This window comes from Rhinopithecus roxellana, chromosome 19, assembly GCF_007565055.1.
Source record: "Rhinopithecus roxellana isolate Shanxi Qingling chromosome 19, ASM756505v1, whole genome shotgun sequence".
Classification (NCBI taxonomy): domain Eukaryota; kingdom Metazoa; phylum Chordata; class Mammalia; order Primates; family Cercopithecidae; genus Rhinopithecus; species Rhinopithecus roxellana.
In genome coordinates this window covers 33,853,120-33,877,501 of record NC_044567.1, presented here as the reverse complement: position 1 = coordinate 33,877,501, position 24,382 = coordinate 33,853,120, and the positions used below count along the sequence as shown (strand labels likewise).

At 53.8% G+C, this 24,382-nt stretch overlaps 1 protein-coding gene across 1 annotated transcript in view; it reads right to left on the bottom strand.

The window, feature by feature from the left end:
- Positions 1–2,479: 2,479 nt before the first annotated feature.
- The window catches only part of LOC115894927 (dynein heavy chain 17, axonemal-like), a 38,993-nt gene continuing 17,090 nt past the window's right edge, over positions 2,480–24,382 (bottom strand). Inside the window, 13 exon segments of the mRNA XM_030924091.1 lie at positions 2,480–2,656; positions 3,246–3,317; positions 3,320–3,387; positions 3,390–3,438; positions 7,209–7,436; positions 8,894–9,021; positions 11,137–11,285; positions 15,346–15,539; positions 16,262–16,384; positions 20,606–20,776; positions 21,456–21,596; positions 21,882–22,046; positions 22,649–22,853. Of these exon segments, the coding sequence (XP_030779951.1) occupies positions 2,480–2,656; positions 3,246–3,317; positions 3,320–3,387; positions 3,390–3,438; positions 7,209–7,436; positions 8,894–9,021; positions 11,137–11,285; positions 15,346–15,539; positions 16,262–16,384; positions 20,606–20,776; positions 21,456–21,596; positions 21,882–22,046; positions 22,649–22,853 (1,870 nt within the window).

The window sequence follows — 24,382 nt, the reverse complement described above, 5'->3', positions numbered from 1 at the left end:
ATGAAAGAGGGTCAGGCTCAGGCAGGCAGGGTATGGGAACCCAGCCTTCGGTGTGCTGCGGCCTTCTCGCCCTCCAGGTCGGCCTCCTGGCCGTTTACCTTCAGGGTCGCCTGGCCCCAGGGCCACCTTTCTTCCCTGTCCCGCACCATCAGACACCAGTGTCCGGCCCCTTTGGGTTCTCTCACAAGGGGCTGTGCGGCACCTCCCTCCACCTTGGACAGCACTTCCGGAGGCGGTGCTCTCTGCACCTCCCGTGGGGCAGGTGTTTGCTGTGCTTCACTGTGCCTCAGAGGCCACAGGGCTGAAATGGAACTTGTTCCCTCTGCCTCTCCCGCTCTGTGTTACATTCGAGACTGCCCTTCATGGTCCAATTTCAACACAAGTGGTTTGATTCTGTGTGGCTCAAGGATTCACTCCAGTGCTGTCGATCTTTTGTCCACGAAGTCCCGTTAGTCACGTCTTCAGATGCATCTGGTGAGTCTCCAACCCTGTGGAAGTAGAGTCCTTCCTGGTTCTCATCCTTCTAGTAGCTCCCGTGCCTCCAGGGTCTTTGCAGTCACATAGAGGGTTTGAGCAAGTGACTTATCTGACCTAGGCTGCCTGGGCCTTAGGGAATGAAGACCAAACTCAGCAATATGGACCAGAGCACACGCCAGGCGACCACACGCCTCCCCGCTGCCGTTGCCACTGCCCTTCAGGCTTCCTTGCGGTCTCACGTCACACCTTCGCCCCGGAACACTCTTCCTTCTACAAAGCCTGGCTCATGGGCGTCCTTGCCATGAAGCCAGCCCTTGTTCCTCCCGCCTCCATGTGCCCAGTGTGGAGCCTCCTGCACAGCGCAGTTCAGCAGAAGGATGGTGGGAGCCACGGATCGAGGCCACAAATGTCATTTTAAGTTTTGTCACAACCACTTTACAAGAGGTAATTCCAACATGCAATTGGGATAAAAATAAGATAATTGACATTCGTTTTTGGTACCCAGGATGCGAAATCCTGCTGCTCACGGTCAGCTTCTCTCCAGTTCTGCACACCTGTTCTTTCCCTGAAGTCTGCAGCTCCTGAAGGGCGAGACAGATGTTTTCATAACATCACTTCCGCTGTGTGCTGCCCAGAAGAGCTGTCTTCAGATACCAGTGAGAGTTCATTGAATAAGAACCAGTTGATTAATCAATCATCTGATTTGGTCTCATGAGTTTATATACATATGTATATATTTTTAGGTTGCTTACTTTTGAGATGGAGTCTCGCTCTGTTGCCCAGGCTGGAGTGCAGTGGCGCAGTCTCTGCTCACTGAAACCTCTGCCTCCAGGGTTCAAGCAATTCTGCTTCAGCTTCCTGAGTAGCTGGGATTACAGGCGCACATCACCACAGCCAGCTAATATTTTGGATTTTTAGTAGAGATGAGATTTCATTATGTTGCCCAGGCTGGTCTTGAACTCCTGACCTCAGGTGATCCGCCCGCCTCAGCCTCCCAAAGTGCTGGGATTACAGGTGTGAGCCACTGTGCCTGGCCCATATGTGTATGTGTTTTAGACAGGGTCTTGTCCCAGGCTGGAGTGCAGTGGTGCAAACATGGCTCACTGCAGCCTTGATCTGGGTTCAAGTGACCCTCCCACATCAGCCTCCCAAGTAACTGGGCCTACAGTCACTCACCACCATTCCAGACTCGTTTTTTTATTTTTCGTAGAGACAGGATCTTGCTGTGTTGGTCAGGCTGGTTTTGAACTCCTGGGCTCAAGCAGTCCTCCTGCCTCGGCCTCCCACAGTGCTGGGATTATAGACTTGGGCCACTGCACTTGGCTTGGGCCAGAGCAGGCTTTGAACATTTCCCCCCTGGTGCCAGCACTGTTTCTCACGTCAGAGGGGCAGGTGTTTAACCACCCAGGCCCTGGGAGTGCTCCAACCCCAAGGCCTCACGCAGGTAGTGGCCCCACGCAGGTAGTGGCCCCACGCAGCAGCCCCCCATGCTGCTGAGTGCCGCTTTCTTCCCATCTCTCTCCCAGTCTGTAAGAGGGCGCCCCGGCCTTGCTGTCTCAGAGCCAGGGTCCATATTGCTATTGATTTGGAGGCTGAGAGTGAGGAGGAGGACCCAGGGTTTATAGGGGTGTGCACTGCCTTCTGCCTTGGGCCTTCTGGGCAAGGGGCTCCTGGGCCTGTGCCAGGCTTAGCCTGAGTCAAAGCTTCGTAAGAACCACGTGTGGTGGGCACTGCTGCACTCTCCAGTTTATGGATGGGGCCGAGTCTTAGGAGACTGTAGATGGGGCTGCAGGGCCTAGTGGCGTATGTGCTGCTTACAGAGGACCCCCCATCCAGTGAATAGCAGGTCTGGGCTTCATACGCTACCGTCTGGTCCCCAACCTGTGCCCTCCCTGCTGTGTACCATTGCTCTGTGCCCCAACCTGCTGTGCCTCCTGCTGCAGACCGTTTCCGGAGGATGTGCGCCTTTCTGCTCAGTCCTCTGTGGAGTCTGCATGCGCCTTTATGCATTCTCATAATGGACACAGTACTCCCTTCTATCCAGGGAGGTTTTCTGCCCGTCCTGCTCCAAACCTGGGTTCTCTCCAGACACTGACAGAGCAATGGTGAGGCCTGCAGCCCAGGAAGCCTGCTTGTTCCTCCCCACCAAGTCCCAGCTCACACCCTGGGTGCCAGGATTCTGGGGGAATCCCCGCCCAGGTGCAAGAGGGACAGGTAGCGTGGAGTGTGCCAACAAGCAGAAGCGGCTCCTGCAGGAGGTGGGGGCGAAGGACTGACCATTGTTACATCAGGCTGGAGAGAGCACAGATGGTGCTGCCTTTCAAGCTCTCTTTGGTTTGTGAACCCCTACTTGATGGTCTTTTTTTTTTTTTTTTTTTTTTTTTTGAGATGGAGTCTCGCTGTCCACCCAGGCTCGAGTGCAGTGGTGCGATCTCGGCTCACTGCAACCTCTGCCTCCCGAGTTCACGCCATTCTCCTGCCTCAGCCTCCCGAGTAGCTGGGACTACAGGTGCCCGACACCACGCCCGGCTAATTTTTTGTATTTTTAGTAGAGACAGGGTTTTCACCCGTGTTAACCAGGATGGTCCTCGATCTCCTGACATCGTGATCCGCCCACCTCGGCCTCCCAAACTGCTGGGATTATAGGCGTGAGCCACCGTGCCCGGCCTACTTGATGTCTTTTAGCCTAAGACAAAGACCAAAAGGGGAGGGAGGGGAAGGAGGGAGGGAGGGATATGTTCAAGCACAGGGCCCACTCAGCCCCTCACCTTGGGGTTGGCCTCCAGGTAGTTGTAGAGCACGTTGATGGAGATGGTGAGGGTCCCCGTTGTTGAAGGGGTTATGACCGGTTCCAGCCCTGGGCGCCGAACTTGCGCCTCTCTGCCACCACTGCGTGGAAGTAGCACAGGCAAAGAGGATGCACTTGAACTCCATCTCCTTGGTGCACATCTCCAGGGTGTCCTGTGGGGCACACGCTCCAGTCAGGTGTTACGGAGAGGTAGAAGTTTACACAGAAGTGCCCCTGAGGGTGACTAGCGTCCCGCCCCTGCCAGATGCTCTGCTGGGGTGGGGGCGGCGGGGGGACAAAGCTGTGGGCCGAGCGGGTCTCTATCAGACCAGCTGCAGGGAAAGCTGGGCTGTCATGACTGAGTACGATTTTCTTTCTTTCAGAAAGGCTTTTTTTTTTTTTTTTTTTTTGAGGTGGAGTCTCGCTCTGTTGCCCAGGCTGGAGTGCAGTGGCCGGATCTCAGCTCACTGCAAGCTCCGCCTCCCGGGTTCACGCCATTCTTCTGCCTCAGCCTCCCGAGTAGCTGGGACTACAGGCGCCCATCTCGCCCGGCTAGTTTTTTGTATTTTTTAGTACAGACGGGGTTTCACCGTGTTAGCCAGGATGGTCTCGATCTGCTGACCTCGTGATCCGCTCGTCTCGGCCTCCCAAAGTCCTGGGATTACAGGCTTGAGCCACAGCGCCCGGCCCAGAAAAGCTGTTTTATCCCTTTCAAGTACTTATTACAAGTTGAATTATTGATACTGCTTCCTGATAAGATCTTCCCAAATCCTGGACGTTTCGGGACTACTTTAATAAGAAAGAATGTTCCTTTGTAATTATCAACATTCCTCATCACTTACGCACAGTGTCCCCAAACTCTAAAAACACCTGGTAAAGTTCCATCAGGATAGGGAATGGAATAGAGGATGGGGGATGGGATGGGGGATGGGATGGGGGGATGGGGTCGAGTCGTTTCTTAAACCTTTTTTATCTAGCTCCAGGGAAAGGCCAGCTGAGCCCCATTTGTGACTCCTAGGTCTCTGGCTTTGTGCGCTTTTACTCGTAAACCTTTGCTATGTAGTGACTCCTGAACACACAGAGGCTTCTTGAAACCAAGCTGTGCTCCACCTGCTCTGCTCAGCGGCTGGGAGTACCTCCGGGGCCAGGCACTCTGGGGGGGGGCGCAGGCACAGTGGCCGAGGCTCCCGCTGGGGAGGGACAGATAAATGCCAGGGGAAGTGCCCTGGGTGGACCAAGAATGGGGCCCTGTCCTGGGCGTCATAGAAAGCCTGGCACAGGCCCCTCTGGCAACATGGACAAGAAGGGGAACAGCTAGAGTTCTATCACCTGAGTATCCCCTCCTGGGTGCCTGGGATGGAGACGGTGGGCCCAGGAGACTGGCCTGGCCAGTGCCTTTCAGACCTCAGCTCCCTGGGGAGGGCGCTGGCAGTGAACACTTGGAGAGCCAGAGTGACACCAGCAAATGGGAGACCTCACCAGCCCGCAAGGACAAGGGAAGGCCTGGTGGGTGTCACCGTCTGTCCATCCTCCAGAGTCCATCCGATCGGGTGCTTTTCACCAGCTTGCCCGCACTCAGGTCTGTGGCATCATGGACATGCAGGTTCCACCCGCCACCACTTCTTCCCCTGGGCCCTTGTTCTCAGAGGCCCACAACCCCTCAGAGGCAACTGGTCCCTGAACTTGTGAAAGGTTTCCTTACCCGCAGGTCTCAGCTGTCACTCCCTGGCCACCCACCTCCCCAGCCAGAGATGGGATGAGGCGCCACTCCATGTGCTGGCTGGCAGGGCTCCATGCTGGCTGGAAGTGAAGGCCCAGTCCTTGCCCAAGTGCCCCGATCCCTGTCACTGACTGACACTTTGCAAAATACAATAAAATGGAACACCAAAGGAAAACCGCCCCTGTGCTTGGATTCGCAGCGGTGTCGGGTCGCTGCCAAGTTGGCTAAGTGCCTCCTGGGTTTCTGCGTTGATCTCGTACAGACTGGCAGAAAACCGTTCCAGGACCGGTGCTGACCTCAGGGCCGCTGTGAGCTGCATGGCCCCACAGCACCGTGTGCGTGCCCCACAGCACCATGTGCACTCTACAGCACTCATCACACTAGGGTGTGCACCCCACAGCACTCATCACACTAGGGTGCTGCTTCCAAGACGTATCCTCACGCCCCTCAGCAGGGTGCAGGCCAAGGCGGGAGGTGCGTGGTATTGATTGACTGGTTAATGGAATGGGGGACCCATTTTAAACATTTGTTTTTCTGCTTTTTCTTTTACTTTCACACTTGGACAAGGGTGTATCCTTTAAAAGCTGGTGGAAATTGTTAGTGGGTGACTCCAATATTTCCATATAAGTACTTTTTAAAAATGTATCAGGCATGGACGGCACGCATTCATGGACCGATGAAACACCCCATAGGTAGATCTTTGTTAGGGGTTATAGAAGAATACAGGGTGTCGGCCGGGCACGGTGGCTCGTGCCTATAATCCCAGCTATTTAGGAGGCCAAGGCAGGTGGATCACCTGAGGTCAGGAGTTTGAGGCCAGCCTGGCCAACATGGTGAAACCCCATCTCTACTAACAATACAAACAAACTAGCCAGGCATGGTGATGGGTGCCTGTAATCCCAGCTACTTGGGAGGCTGAGGCAGGAGAATTGCTTGAACCCAGGAGGCAGAGGTTTCAGTGAGCCAAGGTCACGCCCTTTCACCCTAGCCTGGGCAACAAGAGTGGGACTCCGTCTCAAAAAAAAAAAAAAAAGAAGAAGAATACAGGGTGTCAAACCTCAAAAAGGTTTTAGGCTCCACTTGGGAGATCAAGTTTGTGCACAGAAAAAGTTGAAGACAGAGAAAATGCTGAGGTGCCAAAAGGAGAAATATCGACATGAGGACCTGCAGACAGGAGCACCCCCGAGGACAAGAGTGGCCAGGATTTGGGAGCCCAAGGCAGGTGGATCACCTGAGATCAGGAGTTTGAGATCAGCCTGGCCAACATGGCAAAACCCCGTCTCTACTAGAAATACACAAATTAGCTGGGTGTGGTGGTGCATGCAAGTAATCCCAGCTACTCGGGAGTCTGAGGCACAAGAATTGCTTGAACCTGGGAGGTGGAGGTTGCAGTGAGTCGAGATAGCACCACTGCACTCCAGCCTGGGTGACAGAGTGAGACTCCATCTCAAAAACAAACAAAAACCGCAGCCAGGAAGGCTGTGGAGAAGGTGGCATTTGAGGGAAGCCTTGAGGTCTCTGAGGGAAGAGTCAGTGAGGTCAGACCCCAGGCAGATGCACAAGTGGGATCCCAGCCAAGGAGGGTTCTCGAGTCCCAGGTGCCAGGCAGGCCAGGCCTTCCCCCTCCGCCCCAGAGGCAGCCAGCGGCCGCTGCAGCTGAGTAGGAGCCAGGCTCCCTAGTCGGCTGCGTTTTGGCAGCTGTTCCTGCTGATGGTGGATCAGAGGGGTTGAAGGCAAGGAAACCCAGTCATGCGTCCAGAGCCCCAGCAAGTACAGCGTCCCCATCTTCCCTGGTTACCCACAGCCTCCAGCAGTGGGACTCCGTACTTCCAGGAAAGCTGACCAACCTCCAGGGAGGTTGACTCCCCACGGAGCTTGGCCCCAATTCCAAGGACCAGTCATGACGTGTTCCATGCTCTTCAAGCACAATGGACAGCATCTACCAGCCTTCATTTGCAGGTTCATAGAACTGATTAAAAACTATGTGTTTCTGCATCTAAAGTTTTAAGTAATAAATGTGCCACAGCACCTGAAATGATTTGCATGTTTCTGCCTTTTAGGAATATGTTGATTTTGACTGAGAGGGGTGTGTGGACAGGGGAAACCCAGAGGGGAGGTGTCCCCAGAGTTCAGAGTGGTCCTCAGTGGTCCTCGGGGCCCCAAGGGATGGATGCCAGGCCCTGGCATGGGATGGTGAGGCAGCCCGAGCAGGCATGGCCTTACCTGGGTGAACAGGTCCAGGGCCTTGTGCAGGTTGGCATGCATGCCCGTGGGGGGTTCGTTGGTGATCTTGATGGCATTCTCCAGGATGCCCTGGGGGATGATGTGGGTCTCGGGGCTGGGGGCAGGCTCCGCGCTGATGAACACCCGGTAATCCTCATGGCTACCCGTGCTGTAGCGCTCCAGCTTCTTGTCCAGCGTCCCCAGCCACCGGGCCACCAGGTGGATGTTCTGCAGCCAAGACCAGAGGCTGGTTACATGCTTTCCCCGGCCCCGAGCCCACAAGGACAGGCAGGCACGTGGCTGTGTTCCCTGGTGAGGGCAGGGCTCTTCTGCCAGGACCCCACACTTGCCTCGTGCTGGCACTGCCCCACCCCCCACCAGTCCACCCTAACCAGGTGCTGGGCATGCCAGGATGTCTTCAGTGAAGGAACTGAGGCCCCAGAATTGATTTTTGTGTTCAATGAATTGGAAACCTCCAGCCTTACGGTGAGTCCTTTGTGTCCTCCCTGGCATAAGGCTGAGATTCTGTGGTCCCCACCCCTCCTCTTGAAGCCGAGGGCTTCCCACCGGGGCCAGGCTTAGCCCTGTGGATTGAGGTCAACACACACTGTAAGACCTGTGGAAGCCGGGACAGGCCCAGAGGCGCTCGAGGACAAGCGGTAGTGAGGAGGGGTCTTGGGCGGGCTCCAGGGCTGAGGAGGGGCGGTCGTGCTAGGGTTTAACCAAAAGTGCAGAGAGCATCTCCTGGGCGCTCTGGGCTTTGCTGCCTGCCCCAAGCGAGTAGGAGGAGGAGGGATGCTTTTGTCAATCCAGCATTTGTTGTTTATTTTTTTATTTTTTTGAAACGGAGTCTCTCTCTGTCGCCCAGGCTGGAGTGCAGTGGCACGATCTTGGCTCACTGCAACCTCTGCCTCCGGGTTCAAGCGATTTTCCTGCCTCAGCCTCCCGAGTAGCTGGGATTACAGGCGTGCGCCACCATGCTTGGCTAATTTTTGTATTTTTAGTAGAGACGGGGTTTTGCCATGTTGGTGAGGCTGGTCTCCAACTCCTGACCTCAGGTGATCTGTCTGCCTCGGCCTCCCAAAGTGCTGGGATTACAGGTGTGAGCCACTGTGCCCGACCATTTGTTGTTTAAATAATCTCTGTTTGGGGTAGTCTCGTATAAAGTCCAGCTTCCCTCTCACCGTTGAATCCACACTTTCCTCTGGGCAGTCATGGTGCCCCACATCACCCGGCTGACCCCAGCAGAGCCGACACTGGGGGTGCCTCCTCCTTCAGTGGTATTAGGATTTCCACCCACATTTCTGAATGCAAACTATACATCCTGGTTCCTGCCGGGCCTTCTGGCCCATCCCCACGGTCGCCTCAGTGCGGGGAGCCCTTACCCCGCAGTGCTGGGCGCCCTTGCCCCGCAGTGCTGGGCGCCCTTGCCCCGCAGTGCTGGGCGCCCTTGCCCCGCAGTGCTGGGAGCCCTTGCCCCGCAGTGCTGGGCGCCCGTACCCCGCAGTGCTGGGCGCCCGTACCCCGCAGTGCTGGGCGCCCTTACCCCGCAGTGCTGGGCGCCCTTACCCGGCAGTGCTGGGAGCCCTTACCCGGCAGTGCTGGGCGCCCTTACCCTGCAGTGCTGGGCGCCCTTACCCTGCAGTGCTGGGCGCCCTTACCCCGCAGTGCTGGGCCCCTCGTACCTGCAGAATGACCCAGTGTCCTTTCTCTGCAGCCACATCCAGAGCGTCCTCAGCCACCACTTCTTGTCCCTGCCCCAGGGACACATTATGGAGTTTTCCATTGTCTATGGTAAACCCTAGTTTTTTTCCTAAAGAAAAACAGGAAAAAACACCAGGTAATTAAACGACACGGTTCAGACTCTGTGATGTGCAGCCAGGAACTCCACATACCTCCCTCATTCAGGTGAAATACACATAACCTAAAACCTGCCGTTTAAAAACCATCCTAAAGCGTACAATGCACTGACGTTCAGTGTATTCACAATGCTGTGCAATCATCCATTCGGTTCTAGAACATTGTCATGGCCCAAGAGGTGGTCCCCATACCCGTTAGACAGTCACTCCCAATCTCTCCTCCAGGAGCCCCTCATCTACAGTCTCCTTTGTGTCTCCATGGATTTACCCATTCTGGATATTTCATATCAAGGGAACTACACAATATGAGGCCTTTGTGTCTGACCTCTTTCCCTAAGCATAGTGTTTTTGAGGTCCATCCATGTTGTAGCATGTATCAGTACTTCTTTTTTTTTTTTCTGAGACGGAGTCTTACTCCGTCGCCCAGGTTGGAGTGCGGTGGCGCCATCTCAGCTCACTGCAAGCTCCACCCTCCAGGTTCAAGTGATTCTTCTGTCTCAGCCTCCCGAGTAGCTGGGACTACAGGCGGCCACCACCACACCTGGCTAGTGTTGATATTTTTAGTTGGGGGGGGGGGGGGGTTTCACCATATTGGCTAGGCTGGTCTCGAACTCCTGAACTCAGGCAATCCACCTGCCTTGGCCTCCCAAAGTGCTGCGATTACAGGTGTGAGCCACTGCGCTTGGCCTCACTTTTTTTTGAGACAGGGTCTCACCCGTCACCCGGCCTGAACTCCACTTCCCAAGCTCAAGTGATCCTTATGCCTTGGCCTCCAGGGTAGCTGGGACCACAGGCATGCACCACTATGCCCAGCTAATTTATAAAATTCTCTGTAGAGACAAGGTCTCTCTATGTTGACCAGGCTCATCTTGAACTCCTGGACTCAGGTGATCCTCCTGTCTCAGCCTCCCAAAGTTCTGGGACTACAGCTGTGAGCCACTGCACTTGGCCTACTTCATGCTTTTTGGAGACAGGGTCTTACTTGGTCACTCAGGCTGGAGTGCAGTGGCTTGATCGTGGCTCACTGTAGCCTCAACCTTTTGGGCTCCAGTGATCCTCCCACCTCAGCCTCCCGACTTACTGGAACCACAGGCGTGTACCACCATAGCTGGCTACATTTTTTTGTACGTTTTATAGAGACGGGGTTTTGCCATGTTGCCAAGGCTGGTCTTGAACTCCTGTGATCAAGCGATCCACCCACCCTGGCCTCCCAAAGTGCTGGGATACAGGTGTGAGCTACAGCGCCCAGCCTGCTTCACTCTTTTTTAATCGAGGGATACTATTCCACCGTATAGATCCACCACATTCTGTTGATCCACTTATCTACTCATCAGTTAATGGACATTTGGGTCGTTTCTGCCTTTTGGCTATTATGAATGAAGATTTGTGTAGAGCATTTGCTTGGACACAAATTTAAATTTCCAGTTCTTTTGGGTGTATACCCAGGAGTGGAATTGCTGGGTCATGTGCTAATTCTATACGTAACTTGCTGAGAAACCACCAGACTGTTTTCCATAGCAGCGGCCCCATTTTACATCCTCCCAGCAACCTACAAGGGTCGCAGTTCTTAGGGTCCTGACAACACATGTTATTTTCCTGTTCTTGATCTTCGCCATCCTACAGGCATGAAGTGGTGTCTTGGGTGTGAAGCGGCATCTTGGGTGTGAAGTGGCGTCTCGTGTACTTTTGGCATGCATTTCCCTCGTGCCTGGTGATGCCAACAACACTCTGTCTTTTTTTTTTTTTTGGAGACAGAGTCTTGCTCTGTACCCCAGGCTGGAGTGCAGTGGCTTGATCTTGGCTCACTGCAAGCTCCACCTCTCAGGTTCATGCCATTCTCCTGCCTCAGCCTCCCGAGTAGCTGCGATTATAGGCGCCTGCCATCACGCCTGGCTAATTTTTTATATTTTTAGTAGAGATGGGGTTTCATTGTGTTAGCCAGATGGTCTCGACCTCTGACCTCATGATCCGCCCATCTCAGCCTCCCAAAGTGCTGGGATTTCAGGCCTGAGCCACCCTGCCTGGCCAATACTTCATCTTTGAGAACATCACTTGACTGCTGCACTTACCCAGGGCTTCCACGTCTTTCAAGGGGTCCACCCCGGGGGAGAGGATGAAGAATATTGGCGTGGAGGGGCTGCTCTCCTCGTAGGACTTAGAAAACTCAACACTCCGGCCTTCCACGAACTTGCTGCCCATCTTTTCCTCCACGAAGTTCCTAGGGGTGGAGTGCATCAGAGGCAGTGGAACCTGAGGCTCTGGGCCAGGGCAGGGGCATTGGGGTGGGCTCTGGTCCAGGCAGGAGGGCCCTTTTTGGTGGACTTTCTTCAGCAGGACAAGGCCCGTGGCAGGAGAGCAGAGTCTTTACTGGGCTTTCCTTTCTGCGAAGGATTGGCCTTGTTTGCCCCGGGCACCCTTTCTTTCCCGAGGGGTCCCGCACTGTGCTCCTCCGTGGAGCAGTCTAAGCAGGTGCAGGGAGAGGCCAGCTTGGAAGGCACCCAGGGTCAACTGCGGGGGGCGGGGGGCTGAGAAGGAAGGAAGTTTGGATTAGAGCAAAGCTTTAGTGAGCCTAAACAAGTCAAAGAAAAAAGCAACTTCAGATGATAATAAACACCTGTCTCTACAAAAGCCCCAGACTCTTTCTAACATGACCCCTATAAGTCTGGGGTCAGTCGGGGTCTCTGCTAATCGTCCCATGGAGGACCTAGTGATGTTCCCGTGATCTTTGGATCAGGTGTCGGCCTTTCTCCTGTGATCACAGAGGGCTGAGCTTACAGTATGTGGAATGAATGAATCACCTGAGCTAAGATTAGTAAACTTGCCAGGTGCGGTGGCTCACACCTGTAATCCCAGCACTTTGGGAGGCCAAGGTAGGGGGATCACTTGAATTTAGGAGTTCGAGACCAGCCTGACCAATGTGATGAAATCCTGTCCCTACTAAAAACACAAAAATGAGCCAGGTATGGTGGCACAGGCCTATAATTCCAGCCACTCAGGAGGCTGAGGCAGGAGAATCGCTGGAACCCGGGAGGCAGAGGTTGCAGTGAGGTGAGATGGCACCACTGCACTCTAGCCTGGGCAAGAGAGCGAGACTCCATCTCAAAAAAAAAAAAAAAAATTTGGCCGGGCGCGGTGGCTCAAGCCTGTAATCCCAGCACTTTGGGAGGCCGAGGCGGGTGGATCACGAGGTCAGGAGATCGAGACCCTCCTGGCTAACACGGTGAAACCCCGTCTCTACTAAAAATACAAAAAACTAGCCGGGCGCGGTGGCGGGCGCCTGTAGTCCCAGCTACTCGGAGGCTGAGGCGGGAGAATGGCGGGAACCCGGGAGGCGGAGCTTGCAGTGAGCCGAGATCGCGCCACTGCACTCCAGCCTGGGCGACACAGCGAGACTCCGTCTCAAAAAAAAAAAAAAAAAAAAAAAAAAAAAAAAAAAAAAAAAAAAAAAAAAAATTTTTTTTGGTAAGATTTTAGTGGCCAGCTGGTCTCTGAAAGGAGGAGCAATGGCCTCATCCCCAGGGGTGAGAACTGCTCATCCCTGGGCAGGTGAACACCTGAATGTTCGAGAGTCTGGGTCGACTTTCAGAAGGGTCTGCTCACATTCAGGCCACCCAACGCACATCAGCTCCTCTGGTTCAACCAGGAGTCAGCCGGCTAGTGCCTCTCCATGCCCTTGGGACTTTCTGGGGACACCTGGAGCTGCTATTCCTTTCCCTGCTCTGGCCTTTGCTGGCTTCTGTCTGGTGTCCTGAACTAGGGCCAGCCTCAGGCAAGGATGGGGAGGAGTTGCTCCTCCTGAAGGCCCCCAATTCTATTCAGGCCTCTGGAATGGACTCAGACCCCAGATGCTGTGATCCTTGTCTCGGAAGGAACTTCCAGAACATATGAAGCCCTGCCCCTAGGCAGGAATGACTCTGGATCACCTTTGCTAATTAGCTGCCCAGGCCAAATGGTCATTGGCTATGGATGAATTAATGACACAGAAGCATGCATGCTGGGTTCCAGTCAGGCCTCACCACCTCTGACATGGTGGCCTTGACAAAGGAGTGCTGGAACCGGCTGGTGACAGCTTGCAGCAGACCCGGGCAGCTTGCAGCCGGCCACAGAGGGAGCACTTACACCATGGAAACTGGCACGTGCTGCGCGTTTCAGGGTTTGTGTTGCGCACCCGGGGGTGGTCTGGCCTGGCCTCCCAGTGCCTGTGACCTGTGAGTGTGGAAGTGGAAGTGCTCCCACGGCTGTCAATGCCTCCAACAGTGCCTGACACGAGACACCCTTGGCCAGTGCTGGCTTTGTTATTAGCCACGTCTATTTCAATCTTCTTGCTTTTAAGCGACCCCCTCCCTATGTAATTAGGGCAGTAAATCTGCTTTGCTCCACATCATAGAAATGTGAAACATGTCAGAGCTGAGGGATGATCGGGGCTCACGGGTGTTTGGGATGATCCAGGCCACCGCAGAGCACACAGATGCTTCCGCAGTGGGTGGCTGTTTCCTTCTTTTAGGTGGCCAGAGTGCAGTCACACTGGCTAACTTAGGCGCTTCTCAAAAGCTCTCAGGAGACAGGGAAGGTCACCTCACCTCATCTTCTAGACGAGGAATCAGATACACACTGTGTCTTGTGACCCAAACATGCAAACATGCTGCACGCTCCCGCAGGAGAGGGTGTTCCTGCTGCGATGGTCGAGGGACTTTTTTTTTTTTTTTTTTTTTTTGAGATGGAGTCTCGCTCTGTCGCCCAGGCTGGAGTGCAGCGGCCGGATCTCAGCTCACTGCAAGCTCTGCCTCCCAGGTTCACGCCGTTCTCCTGCCTCAGCCTCCCGAGTAGCTAGGACTACAGGCGCCCGCCACCTCATCCGGCTAGCTTTTTGTATTTTTTTTTTTTTTTTTAGTAGAGACAGGGTTTCACCATGTTAGCCAGGATGGTCTCGATCTCCTGACCTCGTGATCCACCCGTCTCGGCCTCCCAAAGTGCTGGGATTACAGGCTTGAGCCACCGCGCCCGGCCAGTCGAGGGACTTCACCTTGGCTTTTCCCAAACTCTGACCCTGCTTCCTCCAGTTCTGAGTCTGGGACGCAGCCGGCTTTCTCCCTGGACCTCGCTGCTCTCTGGCATCACAGTGACTTCTGGCTTCATTCTGCCCCCTCCTCCCCACCACTCCCCGTCCCTGTCCTCTCCTATTGGAGGAAAACAAAGCAAAACTACTCTCAGGAGTTAGGCCTCTGCTTTGTCAGGAGGGAATTCTTTATTTTTATTTTATTTTGAGGCAGGGTCTCGCTTTGTCGCCCAGGCTGGAGTGCAGTGGCGCAATCTCGGCTCACTGCCATCTCCACCTCCTGGGCTCAACCGATTCTCCCACCTCAGCCTCCTGAGTAGCCGGGACTACAGGAGGCTGCCACTGCACCCGGCTAATTTTTAGACTTTTTGTAGAGATGGGGTCTCACTGTGTTGCCCAGGCTGGTCTCAACCAATCCTCCCCAAAGTACTGGGATCACAGGCGTGAGCCACCGCACCTGGCCATCAGAGGGTAATTCTATTAGGGACATGAGTGTCTTTTGGGAAACCTGGCTGCTTTCAGACTACTTGGGGAAATGAAAAGGGGAAGAAGCCAGACAGGCCCCAGGTGCTCTGAGGACGGACCCCAGGCTCATTTCTGTGCTAAACGTCACCTCCTTCCTTCAACAGCCCATCCTTCCAACACGGAAGGGTTTCAGGTCTGGAGAAATTGTTGGTGAAATCAGAACAGTTCTCTTGCAAACTAGCCATATTCATACATCTTTGATTGACGTTACGTTTTGCCACCGAGGTACTCAGAGTCCTCGAATGCTGATGGTTTGCCATTGTTTGCTCCCTCAGAACATCCTAAGAGGACCCCATTTGTATGGCCTCAGTGCACATTCACGTCCACACTCGACATCTTACTTCCAATCTAGGAGGCTCACGTGGGGAGTCTTCTTCCTATCATGTACTGCAGGGCACCCCTCCTCAGTCAGGTTAGCGGGGGACAAGGGGTTCCCCTCCTGATACTCTGAGACATGAAGGATTAACAAGAACTCAGGACTGGAGTCTGCAGCCTGGGGTGGAATCCTGCCTCTGTCCTCGAAGAACTGCGTGTGAAATGATTTAGCCCCTCTGAGCCCTGTTTCGTTTCTGTGTAAAATGGGGAGAAGTTCAGGGAATCAACTCAAGTCCACAGAGAGTCTAGCACAGCAGCTCGGCCGAGCTTCCCTCAGGCCAGGGCCTCGGGGGTGGGGCCGCCCGCGCGGCGGGACACTCACTTGACGGCATAGGTCATGCGGTCCGGCCGCATGCAGCGCACCATGCATAGCTTCTGCAGGGCGGTCTTGTTCTTCCACTCCTTGGGGAAGATCTCCTTCTCGGGGGCTTCCGACTCCACCAGTTTTTTCCAGCGCTTGGCAGATCCTTCGATGTCACTGTCCAGGTTTTTGAACTCATCCATCTCTGAGAGGGCCTAGGGGCAGAGGCAGCGGGCCCTGTGACTCTTCCCACTTACCGGGGTCCCAAGAGCCTTCCTGTACAGCTCATTCAAGGAGGAGAGGCCACTGCCCTCCGAGGAAACTAGGGCTCTGGGATAAGCCAGCCCGAGAGGCCGACCACCAAAGCACGAGCTGTCCGTGCCTAGCTCAGGCATCCCAGGACAGCGCCGGGAGCCTCCTTGGTGGGGTCCAATCTGGGGACATGAGGCATGGGAGGGACTGGGGCTGCTTCTATAGGGGTCTCTGGATAATGGGGCCATTCTAGCTCAGGGGACAACCTTCTTCAGGTCTCTCTGAGCAGACCCTGAGACTCGAGGGTCCCTGATGGTGTCCAGGAATCCAAAGAACAAACTTTTCACTTGCCACTTCCCTTATGCTGGGAAGGGGGGAGTTTGGGGGAGGGGTGGTAAGAGGCCCTGAGGCCTCTTCTGGCCCCCAGAGGATGTCACTCTCTGCTTGCTGTGTGCAGGACTCAGGGATCTAACACATGTCACATTCCCTATAGGAACGCAGAGCTATCTGTGAGCTGGCAGCCAGCCCATCTTGGTCTCCATCCCCATCTGTGGGGCCCCCTTGCTTTACTGAATTGTATGGGCCACAGAGCCTGGTATTCTGGCCTTGTAAACATCCGCAGCATCAGCTGGAAAGGCTCCATGGGGGGAAGAAAGCACAGCGTGTTCAATGTCTAAAGACGAACCTTGATCCCGCCCCAGCCTTGGTGCTGCAGGAAGTCCACTGGTGAGACCACCCCGGCCTTAAAAGGGAACCGCAGGAGGAAATCCAGCTCCACTGGGTTCAGCTCCTTCTTCATGGACAGGACCTGGGGGAATATGGAGGTGTACACGCTTAATGCAGCCAGTAAAATGTCAGCAGCCCTGAAGATGCGTGCTGCACCTGAAGAGGAGTTCACACTCCCGGCCTGCAGGGGGCGCCCTGTCCGCCCCTTTGGGTTGGGGTCAAGTTTTATCTTTACCTCCTCTCGCTTTTTAAGTTGTGAAATACACGTACCATAAAATTGACCATTTTGGCCGGGCACAGCGGCTCACGCCTGTTATTCCAGCACTTTGGGAGGCTGGGGGTGGGGGCGGGGGTGGATCACTTAAGGTCAGGAGTTCAAGACTAGCCTAGCCAACATGGTGAAACCCTGTTTCTACTAAAATACAAAAAAATTAGGCGTGGTGGTACATGCCTGTAGTCCCAGCTACTCGGGATGCTGAGGCAGGAGAATCGCTTGAACCCGGGAGGCAGAGGTTGCAGTGAGCTGAGATCATGCCACTGCACTCTAGCCCGGGCAACAGAGTGAGGCTCTGTCTCAAAAAAAAAAAAGACAATTTTTACCATATTTTAGTGTACAATCCAGTGGCATTTCACATATTCACAGCGTCGTGCAACCACCAGCAATCTCTAGTTCCAGGACTTTTTGGTTATCCCCTCACCCCTTGAGCAGTCACTTCCCATCTCCCCTCGCCTCTGAGAGCTGCTTATCTGCCTTCTGTCTAGGGATGCACCTGTTCTGGATGCTTCGTACAGACGGAAGCACACGACCTGCCCCGTTTGCATCTGGCATCTTTCACTTAGCCTGATGCGTCCGAGGTTCTTCCACGTTGTAGATGTGTCAGAACCTCCTTCCCCTATAAGGCCAAGTAATATCCCATTCTTGAATATAACCACGCTGGGGTTCTCCGTTCGTCTGCTGATGGACAGCATGTTGTTCTGGCTGTTGTGAATTGGTTGGCTTTGTTGTTTTTATTTTTTATTTATTGCTATTTAGTTTTTGAGACAGACTCTTACTCTGTCATCCAGGCTGGAGTGCAATGGCGCCATCTCGGCTCACTGCAACCTCCACCTCCTGGGCCTTGTTGTCTTTTGAGAGACAGGGTATGGCTCTGTTGCCCTCGGCTGGAGTGTAGTGCTGTGATCATAGCTCACTGCAGCCTTGAACTTGTGGGCTCAAGAGACCGTCCATCTCAGCCTCCCAAGTAGCTGGGACTACAGGCGTGCATCACCTCACCTAGCTGGACACCTGTTTCCAGGTCTTGTGGGTGTGTGCCCAGAAGTGGAATGCTGGGCCATATTCCATGCCATCTTGTCACTTGTGCATGCTGGCCCTCTGGACCTCCTGTGGGCAGGGTCTGGGTCATTTTGAAGTACTGGGTCATTTGAAGTACTGGGCAGCTAACCTGGCACCCTGTCTCAGATGGGCAGCAGGTGGCTGGGAGCAGGGGTAATGGCCACTGCCATCTCCTCCCTCAGTCAAGTACCCAAAGGGTCTGTTTTTCAGATCCCATAGACAGTTTCTCCCTGAGCCGGACTCTTTCTTTTGGTCACACAAAACATTCCTTGGGACCAAAGAGAATGCTTTCTACCCTGGAAAATGAGGGGGAGCACTGAGAACTCTTATCCTGATGACCTCTCAGCCAGGAGAAAATCTCACAGTGAACCTGTGATTCAGAGATTCACATGTAAAAGGAATCTTCATAATATGGACCCCACTGGTTCAAAGTTTGAGTTTGAATTGAAAGCTAGGCTTAAACTGATGCCCAACCTATTTATACAATTAGCGTTGCCCAGCCTGGGCAATATAGTGAGACCCTGGCTCTTTAAAAACGTTTTAAAAAATTAGGGCTGGGTGCGGTGGCTCATGCCTGTAATCCCAGCACTTTGGGAGGCCGAGGTGGGTGGATCACCTAAGGTCAGGTGGATCACCTAAGGTCGGGAGTTTGAGACCAGTGAGACCAACATGGAGAAACCCTGTCTCAACTGAAAATACAAAAATTAGCCAGGCATGGTGGCATATGCCTGTAATCCCAGCTACTCAGGAAGCTGAGGTAGGAGAACTGCTTGAACCCGGGAGGCAGAGGTTGTGGTGGGCTGAGATTGTACCATTGCACTACAGCCTGGGCAGGAAGAGCGAAACTCTTTCTAAAAAACAGAAAAAAAAAAAAAAATTAGCCAGGTACAATAGTGTACACTTGTATTCCCAGCTATAGGGAGGTTGAGGCAGGAGGATCACTTGAGCCCAGGAGTTTAAGACAAGCCTGGGCAACATACTGAGACTGTCTCTACCAAAAAAACAAAAAAACAAAAAAAAACAATTAAAAAATTTAAAACTAAAGAATTGACCGGGCATGGTGACTCACCCCTGTAATCCCAGCACTTTGGGAGGCTGAGGCGGGTGGATCACGAGGTCAAGAGATCGAGACCATCCTGGCCAACATGGTGAAACCACGTCTCTAATAAAAACACAAAAATTAGCCGGGCATGGTGGCGTGCACCTGTAGTCCCAGCTACTAGGGAAGCTGAGGCAGGAGAATTGCTTGAATCCAGGAGGCAGCAGTTGCAGCGAGCCAAGATTGTGGCACTGAACTCCAGCCTGCCAATAGAGCAAGACTCCGTCTCAAAAAACAAACAAAAACACTAAAGAATTAGCCAAGCATGGTGGGCAATATAGCAGGACCTTGTCTCTACAAAAGCATTTAAAAATTAGCCAGGCGGCTGGGCGCGGTGGCTCAAGCCTGTAATCCCAGCACTTTGGGAGGCCGAGACGGGCGGATCACAAGGTCAAGAGATCGAGACCACCCTGGCTAACACGGTGAAACCCCGTCTCTACTAAAGAATACAAAAAACTAGCCGGGCGACGAGGCGGGCGCCTGTAGTCCCAGCTACTTGGGAGGCTGAGGCAGGAGAATGGCCTAAACCCGGGAGGCAGAGTTTGCAGTGAGCTGAGATCCAGCCACCGCACTCCAGCCTGGGCGACAGAGCCAGACTCCGTCTCAAAATAAATAAATAAATAAATAAATAAATAAATAAATAAATAAATAAATAAAAAATAAAAAATAAAAATTAGCCAGGCACAGCAGTGTACACATGTATTCTCAGCTACAGGGAGGTTGAGGCAGGAGGATCACTTGAGCCCAGGAGTTCAAGACCAGCCTGGGCAACATAGTGAGACTTTGTCTCTACTAAAGATAAATAAATAAATAAATAAAAAACTGAAGAATTAGCCGAGCATGGTGGCACATGCCTGTAGTCCCAGCTACTGAGGAGGCTGAAGTGGGAGGATTGCTTGAGTTCAGTAATTCAAGGCTACAGGGAGCTGTGACTGCACCACTGCACTCCAGCCTGGGTGACAGAGTGAGATACTGTCTCAAAAATAGCAGCAGTAGCAGCAACAAAAACTAGTGTTTCCAACCATACTTACGGCACAGTGTAAACAAAATTGCAGAGGGGCTGTGCTGTGGTTTGAATGTGTTCCCCAAAAAGCATACGTTGGAAACTGAATCCTCAGTGCAACAGTGTTGGGAGGTGGGGCCTGAGAGGCAATTGGGTCATGAGAGCAGAGTCAATGGCTTAATGTCATGATCAATGGAGTGGGTTTGTTACACAAGGAGGAGTTTGGCCCCTTTTGTGCTCTCTCTCGCCCTCTAGCCTTCCACCATGGGATGACACAGCAAGAAGGCCCTTGACAGATGCCAGCACTTTCATATGGAACTTCCCAGACCCCAGGACCATGAGAAGTAAATTTCTATTGTTTATAGATTACCCAGCCTTGGGTATTCTGTTATAGCAGCACAAAACAAATTAAGACAGGCTGTTTAATCAGTTTCAGAGAATGCAGATCTTTAAATATTTTAGCAGGACTGTATAAAACAGGAGGAATATTTGTTTATTCATACACTTATTTCTTAAGAAACATCACTCACCCCACAGTGGGCTAAGCACTAATGCAGGACTATTTACTCAGCACAACTTACATGTAAAATGACATTTCCTTGTGAAATTCTCCTTGCCACACCACCCCTTTACTAGCTCCCATTGGAATAATGTGCCAGCTTCCCGAATATCAACTAGGAGAGCCCCAAGCCTGTTCCACATCAGGCATCTCAGACTTTACAGTCACCTGGGTATGTTGCTGAAATGCAGGTTTGAAATTACCAGGTTTGGGTGGGGGCCCAAGAATCTGCCTTTCCACAAAGCTCCCAGGGGTCACTGACACTGCTGGTCCACGGACCACACTAGGAGCAGTGAGGCTAGACATTACCTGAAATGTAACTTGTGCCAAGAAAATGAGTTTGTCCCTCTCGAAGAGTCCCCGGGCCGTGTACATGTAGACGGAATAGGTGATCTCGTCTGTCAGGTTGATCACCCGCTGCTTCACCTCACTGGCAGGGGTGGTCCTCTGGATGGCTTTCTCAAACACCACGTTGAAGGCCTGTGGATCCGCCACCGAGAGTCATGGAGACGTGCAGAGATGGAGCCCACCACCGCTCCCCACCATCACTCCCTGCCGCCTGTGGTAGCCTCCAGTTTGTTTTGTTTGAGACAGAGCCTTGCTCTGTCGCCCAGGCTGGAGTGCAGTGGCGTGATCTCGTCTCACTGCACCCTCCGCAGTGAGGGAGGTTGCAGTGTTCAAGCAATGCTTCTGCCTCAGCCTCCCTGCGTAGCTGGAATTACAGGCATGTACCACCACGCCTGGCTAATTTTTGTATTTTTAGTAGAGATGGGGTTTCACTATGTTGGTCAGGCTAGTCTTGAACTCCTGACCTCAGGTGATCCACCTGCCTCGACCCCCCATAGTGCTGAGATTACAGGCGTGAGCCACCATGTCAGGCCATCCAGTTTGTTTTGATTGGGTTGGGGGTGCCTGGAGGCACCAGGGGAAGAGCAGGGAGGAGGGAGCAGCTCATACCCTCTCCTGGGGAGAATGGGTGTAGGACTGATGGGGGCCCCTGGCTCCCCCACTTCCAGCCCCATCTGCAGGCTGGACCAGGTCTGCCCTCTGAGGGTGGCCCTGGCACTGCCTGATGGCTGCGTGGGCAACAGACCTGGCTGTGGAGCCCAGATGCAGCCCCACCTTGAGGGAGGCACCCGGCCCCAGCTATAGGGCACACCTTGAGGGAGAACTGGTAGATGGGGTTGATTTTGTTGAGGTCGTTCAGTATGAAGTAGAGCAGAGATGCCCGCTCCGCAGCTGGGCGGTAGTTCTCTCTCGCCTCGTTGATTTTAACTTCTGTGATTTTTGCCTCTACCACCTCAACACAAACAAAAGGGGTTTGAATGACACAGCAGATGGGCAGTGCCATGAGCAGGTGGACTCATTCCCAGCCACCAGCCTCGCTCCCTGGGAAGCCACCCAAGGGCTCTCAGCAGCAGCTGGGTGCAGGATGGAAGCCCGAGCCCCTTCTCCTGCCCTGGGCCCGTTCAGGCATGTATGACTGAAGCTGCTTTTCTCCTTGCTGGTGGGGGAGGCGTCGATCGCCCGTGGCCCAGCCTCCCATGCCCCGGCTGTCAGGGCACATCACCGAGGCAGCTCTGACCTTCTCCTCGATCTCGCTGGCTGTGTGCTTGGTGGTCTCCAGATTCTCCACCAAAGCTGTGTCTCCCAGAAAGTTCCCCGACGCAGCCGACAGACGGGCCAGGAGCGAATCTTCCAGCTCTTTCAGAGTAATCTTAAATTCGTTTTGAGACTTAGTGAGGTTTGCCTGCAAGGGGAGGTGCGGTTGTCACTGCATGGCCTGGCTCTGTCCGCCGGGCACCTGGGCCTCCCTCGGGTAGCTGTGTGGCTGAGCCACGGCCCAGGCTTTGAGCAGGAGGAACGAGCTCAGGGCCTGAAAGGGGCTGCAAAAGTGGAGCCCCTGGAACCTCAGAGAGGCCCTGGGCCTGCTCCCAGCCTCGAGGCTTCCTGTCACGGAGACTGTAGGGGGCAGAATGGGGACAGGCGGGCCTGGGCCTCCTGAGCCCATGCACTGTGGTGGGCGCAAGGGCTGGCAGCCAGGCCATTCTTGCAGGGCAGCGCTCTGGAGCTTAGAGCCCCCTGAGGACCACTGTGACTCATGTTCTTTAAGCAAAGCAGTCATGTGACTTAGAATTAAATTTGGGAGCCGGAAGAGGGGACAGCTGGGGAAGGAAATGACCCATCCTGTTGTAGGAGAAGCTGCGATGCCCCGGGACATACTGAGACACCTTCAGAGAGAAGCAACGACACACACCGGGCTGGTGGCCCTGCTGGGGGCCCTCACGGTGACCCAGCCCCCTCTGCGTGGGACGGCCCCTCCTCCCGTGTGACCGACCTTGAGGCCGTTACCTTCAGCTGTTCTAGATCTGGGCGCTCTTTGGCCACCACAGCGGCCAAGAGTTGGTCCTCGAGTCCATCCCTGGTGACCAGGAAGTTGATGAGGGTGCACTGAGCCTGCATCTCTGGCTTGTAGTGTGGGTTGAAGTACTTGGTGTGCAGGATCAGGCGGAACTTGGGGTGGTACTCCACCTCCTTGTCACCAATCTTAATGTACCTGGGGTTAGCGGAGGGAAGGGTTAGTGGGCCTCCCAGTGGCCAGGGGAGAGGAGCACAAGCACAGACCACCTTTCACCCCCGCCCAGGCCAGGCCAGGCCGCCACCTTGAGCCCTCCTTCTGGTCCCTGGAAGAGCACTGCACCTCTCCTTGTCTGTTCCTCCTCCCCGGCCTGTGACGTGGGCCCTTCTGGGAGATGCACCTGCTCTTTCCTTAGGTGGTCAGGCTCATCTTCGCAGCCGGGTTTACACCCCTCTGGCTGCACGCTGTGCTCCTCTGGGAGCCCCGACCCAGACCCATTTGTAACATCAGTCCATCCTGGAAGCTCCCAGGACTGCAACCCGGGGTCTGCTCATCCACTGTGGGGGGTGCCTCTCTCCGACTCTACACCCTCCTCTCCCCTCTTCGTAGTTGGGCTCACTTTGAGGGGCCTCTGGCTAACTTAACCCCTCAGCACTCACACCAGGCCTTTCCCAGAGTCTAGGACCTCTGCATATTGATTTGCCACCCCTGTTCTGGGTTTCTGCATGCATCTCTGCATTTAAAGGTGGCTCCTGTCAGCGCTGACATTTACGTTTTTTTAAGGTAGATTTAATTTTTTAAAATTGTAAAGTGAATAATGCGAGCTCCATGCATCAGCTGATGAGTGGACAAGCAAATGCACGCAGCCATGCATGGAATGTGATCCCGCCATAAAGAGGAATGAAGGACTGACACGTGCAACCACATGCATGACCCCTAAAAACATGCTAAGTAAAGGCCAGGCGCGGTGGCTCCCTCCTGTAATCCCAGCACTTTGGGAGGCCAAGGCAGGTGGATCACCTGAGGTCAGGAGTTCGAGATCATCCTGGCCAACATGGGGAAACCCCGTCTCTACTAAAAATACAAAAATTAGCCGGGCGAGGTGATGTGTGCCTGTAATCCCAGCTACTTGGGAGGCTGAGGCCGGAGAATCACTTGAACCCAGGAGGCAGAGGCTGCAGTGAGCAGAGATCGCACCACTGGACTCCAGCCTGGACGACAGAGCGAGACTCCGTCTCAAAAAACAAACAAAAAATGCTGAGTAAAAAGAGCCAGACACAAAAAGACACATGTTGCTTGATTCTATTCAGAGGAAATGTCCAGAATAGGCAAATCCACAGACACAGAAAGCAGACTAGTGGGTGTCCAGGGCTCAGGAGGGAGGGGGAATGAAGAAGAACAGTGGGTGTGGGGCTTCCTTTAGGGGTGCTGAAAATGTGCAACTGGACAGATGTGTTTGTACAACATTGTGAGTGTACTAAATGCTCTTGAATTGTGCACTTTAATATGGTTAATTTTATGTTTTGTGAATTTCGTGTGAATTTTTAAAGGTCATGCAGTCCCAAGATTTGCAAAATGCCTAAGAACAGAAAGAAGACATCACCTCCAAACCGCACCATCTGGAGGTGATCACTGATAAAATGGTGACAGAGATATTCCTAATGGGGATGTGGCCCCTTTCCAGTCTTTCCTCGGGAGGTGGGGGCTCCTTCCCTCCAGTCGGCATT